At 39.6% G+C, this 18,540-nt stretch overlaps 1 protein-coding gene across 3 annotated transcripts in view; it reads right to left on the bottom strand.

The window, feature by feature from the left end:
- Positions 1-12,317: 12,317 nt before the first annotated feature.
- Positions 12,318-18,540, bottom strand: part of MAPK6 (mitogen-activated protein kinase 6) — a 34,543-nt gene continuing 28,320 nt past the window's right edge. For all 3 annotated transcript variants that reach the window (XM_019932896.3, XM_019932898.3, XM_019932897.3), the window contains exons 5-6: positions 15,726-15,927; positions 12,318-14,675 (exon numbers count right to left, since the gene is read on the bottom strand). In XM_019932896.3, the coding sequence (XP_019788455.1) occupies positions 13,574-14,675; positions 15,726-15,927 (1,304 nt within the window). In that variant the 3' untranslated portion in view covers positions 12,318-13,573. The remainder of the gene's footprint in view (positions 14,676-15,725; positions 15,928-18,540) is intronic.

Raw genomic sequence — 18,540 nt, 5'->3', positions numbered from 1 at the left:
AGTATGGGGGGGGAAGGAAATTATTTTATATACCTGTGAATTATTTTTATACTTTGGTAAATATGGAAAAATAAAGCAATTACCTTAGGAGAAAATAAGGAAGCAGAGAAGGTGACAGGGAAGGTACAATATATGAATAGTAATTAACAGTGGTTTTACCTAGGTGATGGAGTTTTGGGGAATTCTCCCCATTTGCTTATCTGCATTTTCTAATTTTTCAATGAGTTTTTATTAGTTGTTTAAAAAAACAGAAATAGAAGAACGTCCTCATGCCTTTCTGCTTACCAGCTGAACAGACTGGTGATGTGGGTGCAAAAGGAGATAGTTTCTAAACAACGAAGCCGTTTAGAAGATAATGTTAAGAGAGTTGGTGATGGAAACATATATAAAAATGAACTCCTTAGTCACATACATACTTAGTAATCACGAATGTGTCTCTTTGAGACATCAGGACTTCAAAATTTTAACGTATTCTTTGTGAAACATGCACTTGAACCGTGAAAGTTCTGTTATGCTAATTGATCGTTATGGACAACAGAGCTCAAATGACACCTGTGAGTCCAGATGGTATATAAGGTAACATTTTAATTTGTTAGAAGTCTTAGAACTCCTTTGTCTTTTCTCCCATTGTGCATGAAGGTAGTTAAATAATTGAGTCAGGTAGGTTCCCTGTCTTAAAGCAATATGGACAAGAAAGTTTATTCCAACAATATGACATGTTTGAAAAACAATCATTTTTTAAACTCTAAAAGTATATTTGCATTTGTGTGTATATCTATATCTATCTGTCTGTCTGTATATACTATAGGTATACTCTGTAAGGATACATATGATTACCAGGCATGTATGGTGGGGCTTTCTGAGAGAGAGAGGAAGTACACAACTGGGGAGAACCAAGCAAAGAAAATAAAATGTACTCAGAATGTGTGAAATTACATTTATGTATTTGTGTTAAAACAAAAATAGATTCAACAAATATTTGAGGATTTACTATATGCAGGCCCTGTTTTAGGTGTTGAGGTACCTCAGTGAACAACTCTGACAAAGATCCCTACCTTCATGAAGCTTATATTCCAGAAGATAATAAGCCATAGACAGAATGTGTTGGTAAATCATAACTTACACAACTGTGTGTGAAACACACAATGTCTTTCCTTATCCTCACACTACTGTCACACTCACGACAGTCTGACACGTTGGGGGGATTTCCAATTCTGTAACGCCAGCTGGGTATCGCATAATTTAACTCAATTCTGACACTGTCTTCCCAGAGATAGCATCGGATCCCATAGGTTAAGGGGATCTGAGACTGCCCTCCTCTTCAGATGCCAATCACAAGCAGTCAGTCCCAGGTTACCTGCAACTTCTGTCTGACTTGGCTACAAATCAGGGGTTCCCATGACCTTCTCCCCTTTGTATTTAATTATTTGCTGGAACAGCTCATGGTACTCATGGAAACACCTACTTATGCTTACAAGTTTATTATATAATAAAGGATGTGATGAAGGATGCAGACAAACAGCCAAATGAAGAGATACATAAGGTGAAGTCTGAGAGGATCCTGAGCACAGGAGTTTCTTCCCCGTGTAGTTGGGTGAGTCACCTTCCCAGTATGTACAGATGTTCATCAACCTGGAAGCTCTCTGAATCCCATACTTTTAGGATTTTTATGGAGGCTTCATCACATAAATACAATCCATCATTAACTCCATTTCCAGCCCTTCCCCCATCTCTGGAGAATGGAGAGTAGGGCTGAAAACTTTAAGCATGGCTTGGTCTTTCTGGTGACCAGCCCCCAACTAGGAGCCCACCAAGGGTCACTTCATTAGAACAAAAGACACTGCTATCACCCAGGAGATTCCAAGGGATTTAGGAACTCTGTGGCAGAACTGGGGTCAAAGACCAAATATTAGAACAAAAGATGCTCCTAGTGGTCTATCACTTAGGAAATTACAAGGATTTTAAAAACTCTGTGCCAGGAACCAGGAGCAGAGACCAACATATATATTTCTATTATCTCACAATGAATAAATATAATTTTAAGAATTATAATTAATGATAATTGACAGATGTATAAAAATTAAAAGAACATATACACATATTTTAAAATTAAAAATAAGAAATTGCTTTATCAGTAATTTAGTAATTAATACCACCAACAAAAAAGAAATATATTAAATGGTGTGACAGCAGAGGATTTAAGGAAATTTTTATTCTAATAAAAAAAACCCTGAAAAACCACCTAAGAATTAGGTGGCCTGAATCTAGTCCTGATTCCACCACTGTCCAAAACTCAGCTAGTTACTTAATTTCTCTTTCTGCATCCTTAACTTGCAACTGGGGATAATAATACCTGGTCTGCTAGACTTCATTGGGTTATTGTGAAACTCACATGAAGTATAGAAGTACACTCTAGAGCTTCCCTGGTGGTGCAGTGGTTGAAAGTCCGCCTGCCGATGCAGGGGACACAGGTTCATGCCCCGGTCCGGGAAGATCCCACATGCCGCGGAGCGGCTAGGCCCGTGAGCCATGGCCGCTGAGCCTGCGCGTCTGGAGCCTATGCTCTGCAACGGGAGAGGCCACAACAGTGAGAGGCCTGCGTACCGCAAAAAAAAAAGAAGTACACTCTAAAAATCATCAAACACTATACACAAGTCAAAGAATTGAGACTGATAAAGCTATAGATTGTTCTGATGAACCCAACAAGAGACAAGCCAGTGGAATCAATGCCTGGAGGACTCCAGTGGGTCCAGTTGGAAAAGCATTGCCCTTCAGAATGATAGAAAGGTGACTAAAATATAAGAGGAAAGAGGTAGTTTATTACCACGTGTTGCAGGCATATTGGGGACAGCCAGCTAAAAACAATCCCCCACCTGCCTGCCACTCTCCATTAACTAGAATTGACTTCTGGCAGCACTATTTCCTCAACACAACACTGCCAGCTGGTCACAGTTAAGTAGAGGTGGTGCAATATGATTTTTTTCCAGAGAAACTTTGACTTAGGTGAAGGAAATAGAGGGATGGACAGCCAGACAGAAGAATTCTGGACAGCCGGAACAGTTACATTTGAAGTTGGAGCTATGAGCAGCCATCTTTGGGCCAGGAAGCCTGGCTGGTCTAGAATGAGGCAGAGTTGAGAAACAGCCTAACCCTCCTCGGGCTGCTGGTGCCCTCCGGCCTGGTTCCGGTTCTTCCTGAGGCCCAGTTCTTGGGCTCCATGAGTCACCCTGAATCCTGAAAATTTTTCAAAGGTTAGCATGTTTCCTGTTGCCAAAGATCCTTAACTAAACATGTAATCTACATCTGGCTCATTTGGCAGGGTTACAATTAACAGGAATAGCACAGAGGCAGTTAAAAAATAAACCACTTTGCACTGGCTTAACTGGGTCACGAACATACTGTGCAACCCTGACAGGTATAGTCATTCCAACAAAGAGAACAGGATAATAGGAAAGCAGCTGAGTCAGGAGTAATGCAGTCATTAACCTAAACTGCACCGACATTTGAAAATGCAGTTCAGGAAAATGAACATGCTGGACCAGACATTTTTTGAGAATTTCTAACTGCTCTTGGGACTGTGGCTTAGAGCTTGCTGGTTCTGGAGAGTCACAGTCACGGGAACCCCAAAGTTACACACTCCCTGCTGCAAATCACAGAAAAGTTGGAGATCCATGAACACTATAACTTAACCTCAAAACTATCAAGCGAACCCCAGAAATATCAATAGAGCCTCACTGCCCCTGAGTCCCATCAATACAGAAGAATTTAGAAAAACAGCAGTCATCATTCATTTCCTTCATGCCTTCATTCATTTAACAAATATTGAGAGCTTATTATGTGCCAAGTACTGTGTTAGGGGCTGGGATACAGCTGTGAAAAAAAAATGATGAAGTCCTTGCCTCAAGGAGCTTATGGTCTAAGTGGAGGGAGAGAGACAATATAAAATCGGGATGTAACATGTTGTTGTAAGCGCTGGAAAGAAAAATTAAGCATGGCAGGCGTATAGGAGTAATGGATGTGTGTTATTTTACATACATCGGTCAGGCACAGCCTCTGTGATAAGGTGACATTCGAATAGAAATTTCCGAGAAGGGAAGGAGAAAGGGATGCAGCTCTCTGGGCCAAAAGCTTTCCAGGCAGAAGGAAGAGGTAGTAAACAGCCTAAGGTGGGAGCCCATGTGGCTGGAGCCACGTGAACTTGAGGAGTGGTGGAGGGGTGCCTCGTAGGCCTTGGTAAAAACTCACATTTACTCTAAGGAAGGGAGTCATTGAGATTTTTGAGTAACTAGAGGAGTGACATGGTCTGACTTATGGTTTAAAAGGATCACTCTGGCTGCTACATGGAGAATAAACTGTAGGGGATCCAGGGAGACCAGTAAAGAGACTATGGCTGTAGTCCAGCAGACAGATGGTGGATTAGATCATGTAGCAACAATGACGATGGTGAGAAGTGGTCAGATTTTGGATATCGCCATAAGGCTCACTGAGGGATTGGATGTGGGTTTTCAGAGAAAGTACAAAATGACTCCTAGGCTTTTGGCTTCCAAATGAAGATGCTTGTCCTCCGGGGGGATGCGGAGCGGGGAGGCAATGCAGACTATTTACATCAAACACAGAAAGTGGACATGAACTCAGTCTAGTCGTTATGGATCTGAGAGCTGCCTGTGCTGAAGTACTTCAGGCCAAGGTCTGGGCTGATGAGGAAGGATCAAAAAATGGAGCCAAGAGTTGGGCAGAGCTGACGAGCAGTATGACTAGAACAGAATGCCATCTGTAAGTCAAGGCCGGATGTTAAGATACTTAGATAAGGGGATGCAATACTGAAAGCAAAGTCAAGGTCAGACTTCAGAGTTTCAGTCCAGTTTGGGAGGCAAAGGCAATAATTCAAACGGGACAAGAGCAAGATAATTTATGAAATATGAGAAGGCTTTGAGTACAACATCTCATTTAATCTTTACAACAACCCCAAGAATTAGGTGTCATTAGCCCTATTTTACAAATGAGGAAAATCAAAAGGGTGAATAACCTACACGTGGCTGGTAAGCAGTAGAACACGGTTTTAAGCTTAGTTTGGATCTGACTCTGCAGCACGAGTTTAAGCTTAAAGACTGAGCGATACTGCAAGTTTCAATGTCTCAGTAGGCAGCTGAAGTCATCTCAGAGGTTCAAGTTAGGTGGGTGTGGGAGTAGTAAGCACAAGTGGAAGCAGAGTCCAAGTATACAGACAAATTTGGATCCAAGTTGGAGTTTGAAATCAGAAACCCAGGATCTGACACAGCAACACACTCACCCTACTGCAGCAGCACCAAGAGCTAAGCAAGGCATTGCAGATGCAGACGGTTGTAATGCAAGGTAAGTATTCTGCTTAGCTAGATTTGTTAGATTTGTAACACTGCCATGCCACCGTATTATACCAAGGCATCAAGGGTAGCATGCAAATCCAACGGAATTTGATTGTTAGACCTCTGCACTGGAACTGAGAGTGTTCCAACATGGGTAATCAAATGTCTTTTGTGTAAGATACTTGTTACATACTAAGCATTGGAAGAGCTCATAAATATCCTTTTCTTTACCTGGTTTATTTAAGGAGCCTGGCCGAGGCACTACCAGGAAAGAGCTTGGTGAGTTCACAATGCTCTTTCAAAGGTAAACAACTTTGGGCTTCCAATACTTTTGTTTCTTTTCTTCCACCAAATGCAGGAACTGAACACACTGAACACAAATTCCATTCTTAATCTGCTTAAAAGGCACATTAATGCACTCAGTCCAATGCAGCTATTATAGAAATACGAGCTATAAGCAGTATATACTGGTAAAGGCTAATCATCGTGGCTATTATAGTGGGTTAGAATTCAACAAGGTGCTGTCCTGTTCAGAGTTGTCCCAGGTAGGCTGTATTGTTAGGCCCAAGTAATTTGCATCTTCTAAGTTAACAAGGACCTTAGGCCCATACAGATAAGTGCCACCCAGTGACAGAGAGCGAGTTAGTGGTGAAAGTGGATCCAGAACTCTGATCTCCCAATTCCCAATTTGCCCTCTTTCTTCTCTATCTAGATTTTAATGAGATAATAGATTTGAATAGTAAGCAATCCTAATATGAACAGGCATATGGTAAAACTACAATTACTAATACTAGATACATGATAAACCCATTTAGGGTAGAGCGTCTACTTGACTTGAGTTCAACAGTAAATGGGAACTGAAAAGGCCAAGATTAGCTGAGCAGTTCAGTCAGAGAACATGACAACCAGCCCACTAACTAAATGTGCTACACACCATAGCATATGATGGAAAACAATACTTCTAAATAATTTTGTAAGGAATACTATGCAGAATCTACACTATTTCAACCTAGAAGCAAAGGTGATACCATATTGAATTTTATTTTAAAAAGTTTGATTCATAATGCTTTTTACTCCTTAGATGTAGGCCCCAGTATAAATTTATATATAACTGGCTCAGTCTTTATGATACAAACCACCTGTTCCCAAGCTGCAGCAACTGCAGCAGGAAATAAGAAACAAGACTATCTCATCATCATCATCATCAAAGTGGCTGCATAAGGATCCCTAAGGTGTAGTCATGACTTTGTCATGAAGTTGTTTGGCATTAGAAATTCCGATTCCTACTGTAATTAAAGTAAACTAAACACAGCAAGCCTGGTAAGGGTAATTGAATAGAAAATACCTGGTTTCTTATTTGGGAAGATGTGGATGAATAGGAACTCTCATATGCTCGCAGGAATGTAAATCAATATGCTCACTTTTGGACAGCAATATAGCATCTCATAGACTTGAAGATACGCATTCTCTGTGACCCAGCAATTTTACTTCTAGATATATACCCTAAAGACACTCTTATACATGTTTACAAGAATTCTCACTGCAAATGCGTTTGTAGCAGCAAAATTTTAAAAACAAGTGTCATTTAAAAAGTGGACAGGACTTCCCTGATGGTCCAGTGATTAAGAATCCACCTTCCAATGCAGGGGACATGGGTTTGATTCCTGGTTGGGGAACTAAGATTCCCACATGCTGCGGGGCAACTAAGCCCACATGCTCTACAGCCCGCATGCTGCAACTACTGAGCCCCCGACCCCAAAAGAAGAAAAAAAATGGATACACTGCAACACAGCAATTAAAATGGAATTAGAGCTACATATATCAACATAAATTTCAGAGACATGTTGAGTGAAAAACATAAGTTGAAAAAATAGGAATATGCCATGAGATTTTAAAACATGCAATATTACAAGCTTACAAAATCATTAGTAAAAGTGAAACCGTGCACCTCAGATTGGGACTTGAACCCACGTGCTGGGACTTGAACCCAGCCAAAACCCACAATCTTCCAACTGACATCACACACCCGGTTTTAGGACTTGAAGAAACTCAGGTTCTTGATGTCTCATTGCAGAAAGAATTCAGTGAGAGACAAAGTGATAGGTAAGAAGTGGATTTATTTAGAGAGAAACACTCCAGAGTGTGGGCCATCTCAGGTGAGAAAGGCACCAGGGTATGGGGTTGTCAGTTTTTATAGGAGTGGGTAATTTCATAGGCTAATGAGTGGGAGGAGTATTCCAGCTATTTCAGGAAGGGGTGGGGATTTCCAGGAATTGGGCCACTGCCCACTTTTTGATCCTTATGGTCAGTCTTGGAACTGTCATGGCACCTGCGGGTGTGTCATTTAGCTTGCTGATGTGTACAGTTAGTGTATACTGAGGCTCAAGGTCTAGTGGAAGTTGACTTGCCACCTTGGACCCATCAGTTTATGTCATGTCCTTGGGCTATGTCATTCTTTCAAAGGTTGTGCCCTGCCCCCTTCCCTCCTGTGTCAAAAGTATAAAACTGTGCATGAGAATGATAAACAAAATTCAGAAAAGTTATCTACCTCTGAGGAGGGAGGTAGGGAAATGAGATGTGGGAGGGTTAAAGAGAGGGATTCAATTGTATCTGTAGGTGTTTATCTGATGCAAATGGACATTAGATGAACTGATAAAGCAAGTGGTATTGAAACAGGAGGGAAGGAGGCAAGGCACAACCTTTGAAAGAATGACATAGCCCAAGGAAGTGACATAAACTGATCAGAACCAAATGGGTCCAAGATGGCAAGTCAACTTCCACTAGACCTTGAGCCTCAGTATACATTAACTGTAACACATCAGCAAGCTAAATGACACACCCACGGGTGCCATGACAGTTCCAAGACTGACCATAAGGATCAAAAAGTGGGCGGTGGGGACTTCCCTGGTGGCGCAGTGGTTGACAGTCTGCCTGCCGATGCAGGGGACACAGGTTCATGCCCCGGTCCGGGAAGATCCTATATGCTGCGGAGCGGCTGGGCCCGTGAGCCATGGCCGCTGAGCCTGCGCGTCTGGAGCCTGTGCTCCGCAACGGGAGAGGCCACAACAGTGAGAGGCCCGCATACCACCCCCCCAAAAAAAAAAAAGTGGGCGGTGGCCCAATTCCTGGAAATTCCCACCCCTTCCTGAAATAGCTGGAATACTCCTCCCACTCATTAGTCTATGAAATTACCCACTCCTATAAAAACTGACAACCCCATACCCTGGTGCCTTTCTCACCTGAGATGGCCCACACTCTGGAGTGTTTCTCTCTAAATAAATCCACTTCTTACCTATCACTTTGTCTCTCACTGAATTCTTTCTGCAATGAGACATCAAGAACCTGAGTTTCCTTAAGTCCTAAAACCAGGTGTGTGATGTCAGTTGGAAGACACTGGGTTTTGGCCGGGTTCAAGTCGCAATCAGGGTTTTGGCTGGGTTCGAGTCCCAGCAGCATGGGTTCAAGTCCCAATCTGAGGTGCACAGCTTCAGTATCTATACGTTTTTTAAAAAAATTTTACAGTTTTCCCACGTGTTTGAAATCTTATTTAAATAATAACCAAAAAAGTGTGTATGTGTGTGGGGGGGGGCGTTGCTGTTTCCAAATTAAACCTAATATCTAAGATTCAGAAATAGCTCTAAAAATTGTGATGCCAAGCCAACAGCTGGAACATTCCTCTAAGTTAGAATTAGTCATTTAAAAGGTAAATTATTTTTGGACGTAAGCAAAATGGCAGAATAGAAAACCTCTAGACCTCACTGCCCCATAGAAAAACCGACTTTAACAATACATGGTCCAAAAAGCCTTTATGAGTACTCCAGATCCTAGTTAAGAAGTCACAGAACCCCCAGACAATCTCAAAGCCAAGAACAGACGCACTGAAGTGCATCATTTGAAAAGCAGTTTTGTTTCAACCATGTCAGCCCCTTCCTCAAGCCAGCACCGCTCATGCTTGGGAGGGAAAGCCCACTTTGAAGCTTCTCCTTTGGGAGGGGCAGGGAGGACTAGAACAGTCAATCAATGTTCCAGGTTTTGGGGGGCTGCCCAAGAGATTGATCGCAGTCTGGCCTGACTCAAAGCACCCCTTTGGCTGCCTGGGGGCTGCTGAGAACAAAAGAGAGCTCAGGGAATTGGTGCAGCACCAGAGAACCTGCAGTACCTGGGACAGACATCTGACAAAGCAAGAGACGACAACCTCCTGGAAAAGAAACTTAGCTGGGGGATGAGGGGTTGGGGGGGTGCGGGTGTAGCAACACACACAAGTACCGAGATTACACAATCCCATAAAAGGTTTGAGAATCTCTAGCTGGGGCGATTGGTGAGATTACTCCCCAGTACAAGCCTGTCTGTAAAGATAGGTAGAAGCAGCTGTTTTTTCAGATGCAAAAATCAGAACAAAAAATAACAAGACACATGAAGAAACACGAAAACATGGCCCAAAGAAATAAATCCCCATATACTGAAAGGAAATGAAATGGAGATCTATGAATTACCTGACAAATAGTTCAAAATAATCATCTTAAAGAAGCTCAATGACGGGCTTCCCTGGTGGCGCAGTGGTTCAGAGTCCGCCTGCCGATGCAGGGGACACGGGTTCGTGCCCCGGTCTGGGAAGATCCCACATGCTGTGGAGCGGCTGGGCCCGTGAGCCATGGCCGCTGAGCCTGCACGTCCGGAGCCTGTGCTCTGCAACGGGAGAGGCCACAGCAGTGAGAGGCCTGTGTACCGCCAATAAATAAATAAATAAATAAATAAATAAATAAAGCTCAATGTGCTACGAGAGAACATAGATAAACAACACACAAAATCAGGAAAACAATGCATGAACAAAGTAAGGATACAACAAAGTTTAGAAACTATAAATTCACAAGAGGGGCTCAACAACAGACTTGATCAAGCAGAAGAATCAGTGAACTCGAACACAGTTCATTTGACATTATCAAGTCAGAGAAACAAACAAAAAGAACAAAAGAAGAAAGCCTAAAGGACTTATGAGACAAAATCAAGTGGACAAATGCATATTACTTAGTAAAAGAAGCCAGTCTGAAAAGGCTACATACTATATGATTTCAATATAACATCCTGGAAAAGGCAAGACTATGTACGGAGAGTAAAAAGATCAGTGGTTGTATTGGTTTTGGGGCAGGGCGGGAGTGGAGGAAGAATGAGTAGGCAAAACACACAGGATTTTTAGGACAGTGAAACTACTCTGTATGATACAATGGTGGACACATCATTATACGTTTGTCCAAACCTACAGTATGTACAGTATCAAGAGTAAACCCTAATTAATGCAAACTATGGACTTAGGCTGATACTGTTATGTCAACGTTATGTTCATCAATTATAACAAATGTACCACTCTGGTGGGGGATATTGACAATGGGGGAGCTGTGCACGTGTGGGGACAGTAGGTTTATCAGAAATCTCTGTACCTTATGCGTAATTTTGCTGTGAACCTAAAATTTCCCTAAAAAATAAAGTCCATTAAAAACAAACAAAAAAAGGCTTCAAATCAACAATCTAACTTTACACTTCAAGGAGCTAGGAAAAAAAAAAAAACTAAACCCAAAGTTATCAGAAGGAAAATTAGAACAGAAATAAATGAAATAGAGAATAGAAAAGATACACAAATTTAACAAATGCTTAGCTAGAGTAAGAGGAGTCAACATAAATCAGAAATGAAAGAGACAGAAATTAAAAAGGGATCATATGAGACTACAATGAACAACTGTATGCCAACGAATTGGATAACCTAGAAGAAATGGATAAATCTCTAGAAACATGCAACCTGTAAGAGTGAACTGTGAAGAAATGGAGATTTAATCAATCATCAAAAACCTCCCAACAAAAAAAAGCCCAGGACCACGTGGCTTCACTGGAGAAGTCCACCCAATATTTAAAGAAGAATTAATATCAATCCTTCTCAAACTCTTCCAAAAAACTGAAGAGGGAATACTTCCAAACTCATTCTGAGGCCAGCATTATCCTGATGCCAAAATCAGACAAAGATCTAAGAAAATAAAACTACAGACCAATATACCTGATGTACACTGATATAAAAATGCTAAAAAAAAAATACTAGCAAACTGAATTCAACAGCATGAAGAATTAACATTATAAACAGGTGGGATTCCTGGAATATAAGAATCAACCAACATATGAATATCAATGTAATATAGCACATTTTCAGGATAAAAGACAAAACTCCCATGACTATCTCAATTAATATGGAAAAAGCATTTGACAAAAATTCAACACCTTTTCATGATTAAAAAACTCAACAAAATAGCAACAGAGGGAAATTACTTCAACATAATAAAGGCTACATATGAAAATCCACAACTAACATCATATTCAAGGGTGAAAAACTGAAAGCTTTTCCTCTAAGAGCTTGCCTTTTTAAGGTAACCTGAATTACATTTAAATTCACAACGATATTCATTGAAATCACTGAATTCATTGAAAATATATGCATTTTTAAAACCTTTGTGAATCCACATGAAATTAATAAATAGGTCAGTGGAAAGGTAGAAGTCCAGATATTAAGAGAACTGGCTTTGTACAAAACATGAATGGAAGACAAAACAGAAAAGTGAGGTTAAAGGAAGAATGGTTATATTTGGATAGGTAAATGGGTAAGTTCTTGAGCAAAGGAAAGATGGTGTATTGTAGAGCAAATACATTTAAAGGAGCTTCCTCCAGCTGCATAGTTCAAAGCTTCCACACACATCTTACATAATAAATTTTGAAATCTATGAAGGCCTTATTCTATTTTAATGTGTGAGGTTAAGTCAACAAGAGATCTTTGTGTGGAGATGAAGAGTTTTCTTTTAAGTCTTTTAGCCTAACATAGTTTCAACTGTAGCCACAATTCAAAGATGCTGAAAAGTGGAACTAGATGAGATTCTGCTAGTGGTTTTCATTCTAGCAGGTAATTATTTTCATTACCTAAAGAGTTAAACAAGAGCCATATTTGCCGGCCATGATTTATTTGTCCTTTTTCTTCAAACAGGATAACCAAAGATACAGACAGTATTCAATAAAATAAAATAGATGAAACAAATTCTAAGAGACTGCAATGCCACATGCTACATTTAACCTAATTTTATTCATGCTTGCCTTGGGATGGGGAATAGATCATTCAGTAAAAACATACAGTAAAAACAAAATATGTCTTATCATGTACAACTTTTAAACTACAATAATGATGTACCTTAATTACGTCCATGCACACAAGTCTAACATTACAGTTCTTTTTCTTAAAATAAACACAATTAAGACTTCTAGGAGCATTTTATAATAAAGTAATTCCTAATTTTTCTTTGTAGATAGATCAAGCACCTCCAAAATACAAATTCCTATACACAGTGAGCGCTTTACTTAAAATGAATACTTAAGTAAATTAAGTACATGGACAGCCTTAGGATAAGCTGACATTATATATTCAGCTAAGTAGGCAACAAACCATAGTGCCAAATGGAAAAAGTGTATTTGCAAATAAATTTCAAAAACTACGTTAACTTTTTATAATTAAATACAGAAAATATACTGATTTGCTAAAATAAATAAGATGTGATGTAGTAACACTTCACTATAAAGAATGCATACCAGAACATTTATAAACGGTGAGTGAATCTTATTTAGTTTACTACAATAAACGCTGGCTAAATAGAAGTGCATATTGTGAAGCACTATGGGTGGTATATGTTTTGCCACATACTTTTGTTACCTTGAGGTAGATAACACATGTGTACCAAATTCGGCATTCATTTTCAGTTGCTGCTGGTATCATGTGTTTTTAAGAAATGTGTACAGTATGAAAAACTTGAAAATACTCATGAATGAAAAATGTTTTAGGAAAAAAATAGATATTTTCATGCAACTATGTACAGTCTCACTGTGTAAATTTCAAGGCAAGATTTTTGTTTCCTGTAAAACAGATCATTGTTCTATGAGAGAATGTTTTTTCCTTGTCTTAGTGCATTTCTTTTGTCTCCTCCCGCATTGCATTATTTTGCTCTATTCTTTATTTTTGTGTGCAAACGACATGCCAGTTAAAACGAAAACCATCTCACATGTAGAAAAAAAGTCTGGATTTTAAAAACCAAGAAAATATCCTTTCTAAATGACACCATCTGATTCAAGTAAAAAAATGACTTAAACACTAGTAATAAAGAAGACAAAACACATTTCATGAAGAATACAAAAAGAAATGTCTGCTGAGTGTTTTAGTTCAGATGTTTCAGAATGCTGCTGTATGTTTTATGAGGAATCTGAGGGGAAGATTTCATAGCAGAAGGTGTTAATGTGGCCTGTATTGACTTAAGTGGTGACCCAACTGGACTGTGAAACTGTGGGATGCCTATGGATTCAAGCTGCTTGTTAAAGAGGAACTCCCCACTGTTGTTCAGAAATCCTTCCTCATTTCCTCTCTCCCCAAGCTTCCCATCCTCTACCGGCTCAGTTTCTAGCATTTCAGTATCCTCTTTCCTGCTAAAGAACTTGTCCAGGTAACTGGTGTAAGTGTTTTCCTTTTCAATTTGCTCATCCTTCCTTACCTCACAACAAAACTGATTTATGAGAAAACAGTCCTCCCCACCTCCCACAAACTGGCTATCCCAAGAAGACTGGTACAAGGCTTCTAATTGAGCCAAATTGGCCATTCCTTTCTCCTGTTTTTCTCGGCTTACTGACTTGGATATCAAACTTTTCAATTCTAGTTGGGACACTGAGCTATTCAAGTCATTTAATTTGTCAACAACATCAGTAGGCTCATGTTGTGAACTAAGTTGAATAGTTCCTGCAATAAACGAATCAAAGTCAAATCCCTGATTCTTTTCCCTTTCTTTTTCAGCCAGTTGCTGTGACGCTTCCTCTAGAGCTATCTGGGCTTTAACCAATCCATTCCTTTCACATTTTGACTTGCCTTTCTTATCAGATTTTTCTTTGCTTTGTTCTTTCCAATTGGAAAGATCTATAATAAGCTTGGGTTCATAGTAATGATTAACTTCACTCTCTCTCCAAACTAAGTTATCTAAGTATGATGATGACCTCGTTTTGTAGTTACAAGTATGGCTACACTCCAGATCACAGTATTTGTTTTCATGATGATCTGAGTATTGCCAACAAGGCTCAGTAGAGTAACTGGTGTCAAAAGCAGGATCCTCCAAATACTTTTCACGATCTCCATCCAAATATTTTCGAGGATCGACTTGTACTTCTTCTTCATCAGTGACATCGGACAGAGCTCTTGGGTCAAGCTGAACTTCATCAATATCAAAGTTGTTATGTATAGGCCAATCATGCTCTGAAAACTGACAATCATGGTACCTGAAAAACATTAATACATTAGTCTTAGTCCAGGTGTATGATTTCATTTTCAAATTCACTGCGTGCCTTTTAGATCAAAACACTGTGCGTGCTAGGTCTATGATGGGATAACAGGAGTGTTAAGTCATGAGCCTTCCTCCAGGAATTTATAATATATAATCTTAACAGATAGGTAAGCTCTGTTACTATATAAAGCAATATGAGGCAATATTTGGTAATTACCAATAAAGTATATAATTATATAAAATGCATATAAACATCTGAGTGGCTGATGTACAGTTCAATTCTAACAGTTTCACACACACAAAAAAATACTTTATGGCCACAAAATGTAGATCTCTAATTTCAATCAGGTGTCATACAGATTTTCACTCTACTGGTAATAAGGCAGATAAGGACTTGATGGAAATCATCACCATGAATAGAAAAAACAAAAAAACCCAACAAGTATCCATGTATATGTTTTACTGAATGTGGTATCCTCTTACTGACACATTACAGTAAGGTGACCACATCATGCTCAAGGAGAGGCAGACTGAGACACACATGAAAACATGGGGGGGTTGAGGAGGAGGGACTAGAAAAGAGATTAGATAACTAATAAGTATGACAGAAAATGTGGAGACTGGAAAACATCCGGGTATGTGAGGAAAGAACTATACACAGATGGTAGAAATGTTCATGTGGAGAAAGAAAATGGTTGGCAGATGTGTGTAAACATACTCTCAAACACCTCAACATTTTAGGAGTAAAAAAAATGCAACAAGTGAACAAACTAATTTCGACATTAACTACTTCTTGTTCCAAAGTAGCATTTAATTTTTCCCATTATGTATATCCTAAGCAGTAATTATTAAATATTTAAATCACATAAAGGCTATTCAAAGACAGCAGTAAGTTCAACAGAAACCCAAGACCATTTCTAAATTTCTAAGACTTTTACATTGTCTTATCATTTATAATTTGAAAATAAAACTCACTATATTACGGTTCATTGAAAATAAAATAATTTTCAAAAAAAAATCTTTTTCTAATTTAGAGTCAATTTACCTTTCCCAGTTATAAATGTGACTATGAGTTTCATCCATAAGCAAAATATCATCAACTTCATCTTCAATATGAAAAGGATGACTTGAAATTGGCTCATCCATTGGAAAAGAGTAAATGCTCATGTAAGGATGGGAAAGCGCTTCTTCTGCTGTCAACCGATCCATGGGGCTGAATGTCAAAATTTGTTCCAGGAAATCCAGTGCTGCAAAACAGAGGAATAAAACACCTTAACTATACTGGAGGTCCACCAACCCATAAAGAACAAAAAGGGATTATACAATTAAAAGGTAAGTTAATTTAAGTTTTGTCAGAGAAATAAAACTAGCTTTCCTGATTCACTGATTGAAAAGACACGCGTCCAAGAAACAAAGTAAATATTTGAAATATACCCCAATCTCATATTATGGCCAGTTATAAAGAAAAAGGAATATATTAAGTTGAACCATGTGAAACTTTCATTTTTGTCAGTCAAAAATGGTCAAACAACAGCAATTTCATATGGCTCAACCTAATACATACGTCCTAGTTTCAGCTCTGCAACTCACTAGCTTAGCTGAATTACTAGCTAAGCTGAATTACTAGCTATGTGGAACTGGACAGGTTATTTAAACTTGCTGAACTTCAGTTTCTTCATGTGTAGAATGGATATATAGATAGATGTCTTACAAGGTGTAAAAATTAAATGTATAGTGTCTAGTGCTTAATATAAAGCCCTTTCTTCCCCTTATCTCACTGACTAGCTGTTGTACTAATTTGTTGATTTCTGTTTCACATCAATCACACTACAGCATATCACACAATGCACTTGATCATTTTAGGGCTATGGTGGAGTTACCAGAAACCCAATTCTTCCCACTCAGTCTTTCAGGCCTTCCTAAGCTCCTTTCCCAGCCTGAACCACTCTGTCACCAGCCCTCCACCACCACACACTTGTATGCCTTAGGACTGACATCAATCTTCAACTCTGAATCATTCCTACCTTCCACTTTCTCCATTTCCTAGCCATACAGTGCTGATAAAAACTAGATGCAAAATCACATGTATATCTAGCTTTCTACAAATTCATACATACTGTGGAATTTCAATTTGGCCTCTGCTATTGCTTAGCAATGTTCCTCACCATCTCTTTTTTTTTTTTTTTTTTTGGCAGTACGTGGGCCTCTCACTGTTGTGGCCTCTCCCGTTGCGGAGCACAGGCTCCGGACGCACAGGCTCAGAGGCCATGGCTCACGGGCCCAGCCGCTCTGCGGCATGTGGGATCCTCCCAGACCGGGGCACGAACCCGTGTCCCCTGCATCGGCAGGAGGACTCTCAACTACTGCGCCACCAGGGAAGCCCCTCACCATCTCTTTATGCTATCTATCTTTCCATTATTCTCAACAGATAAACCTACTTCACATTTATCTCAATCCCTACTTCTTCACTATGGTCTATCACACATCTACTTAACCTTACTTTCTGTCTCAAAGGAAAAGCTAGCTAGCCCTTCTCTCTAAAACTAAGCTGCACTCTAGAAAGGATGCTATTCTCAATTCCCAATCTCTCATTAACATGAAAAATAGCTGACATTTATATTTTCACCTTTTCTCCACTCCTATTATATTACCCTATCTAGGAAGTCATTTCATGATACAACAAGCTGTTGTTCTTGGTTCTCCTGCAAGAGTCAGTCTTAGGCCAGGGCCCATGTGTCTCAAGGCAAGAGACAATCTGAGGCATAGAGTTATGAATGGTTGACTCAGCATAATCACCATCCTTGGAAGGAAATATATCCAGCTACACAAGAGGGATATACTCTAAAATCCCTAGCATTTGGGAACAGTAGATAGCAGGTAGAAAGAGGCAGAGGTAACAAAGAAAGTAGTCAGGCTGATGGACTTCCCTGGTGGCACAGTGGTTAAGAATCTGCCTACCAATACAGGGGACGGGTTCAATCCCTGGTTTGGGAAGATCCCACATGCCGCGGAGCAACTAAGCCCGTGTGCCACAACTATTGAGCCTGTGCTCTAGAGCCCACAAGCCACAACTACTGAGCCCGCATGCCACAACTACTGAAGCCTGTGTGCCTAGAGCCCATGCACAACAAGAGAAGCCACCGCAATGAGAAGCCCACACACCGCAAGGAAGAGTAGCCCCTGCTTACCGCAACTAGAGAAAGCCTGTGCGCAGCAACAAAGACTCAACGCAGAAAAAAAAAAAAAGAAAGTAGTCAGGCTGAGCTCCCAAATGTATGCAAAGAAAAAACATTTCCATCATTGTTGAAAATGCTATTGGATAGCACTGTTCTGGAGGAAATCGGTCTATTTACTACAATGGTGTTGAAGTATGCTAAGATATAGAAATAAGTGGTAAATCTTTCACCACTCTTATTCAACATAGTTTTGGAAGTCCTAGCCACAGCAATCAGAGAAGAAAAAGAAATAAAAGGAATACAAATTGGAAAAGAAGTAAAACTGTCACTGTTTGCCAATGACATGATACTATATATAGAAAATCCTAAAGATGTCACCAGAAAACTACTAGAACTAATCAATGAATTTGCTAAGGTTGCAGGATACAAAATTAATGCACAGAAATCTCTGGCATTCCTATATACCAACAACAAAAAATTCAGAAAGAGAAACTAAGGAAACACTCCCATTTACCATTGTAACAAAAAGAATAAAATACCTAGGAACAAACCTAAGGAGGCAAAAGACTTGTACTCAGAAAACTATAAAACACTGATGAAAGAAATCAAAGATGACGTAAACAGATGGAGAAATATACCATGTTCTTGGATTGGAAGAATCAATAATGTGAAAATGACTATACT

Source organism: Tursiops truncatus, chromosome 2, assembly GCF_011762595.2.
Source record: "Tursiops truncatus isolate mTurTru1 chromosome 2, mTurTru1.mat.Y, whole genome shotgun sequence".
NCBI classification, from domain to species: domain Eukaryota; kingdom Metazoa; phylum Chordata; class Mammalia; order Artiodactyla; family Delphinidae; genus Tursiops; species Tursiops truncatus.
This window is presented reverse-complemented; position numbering and strand designations above follow the sequence as displayed.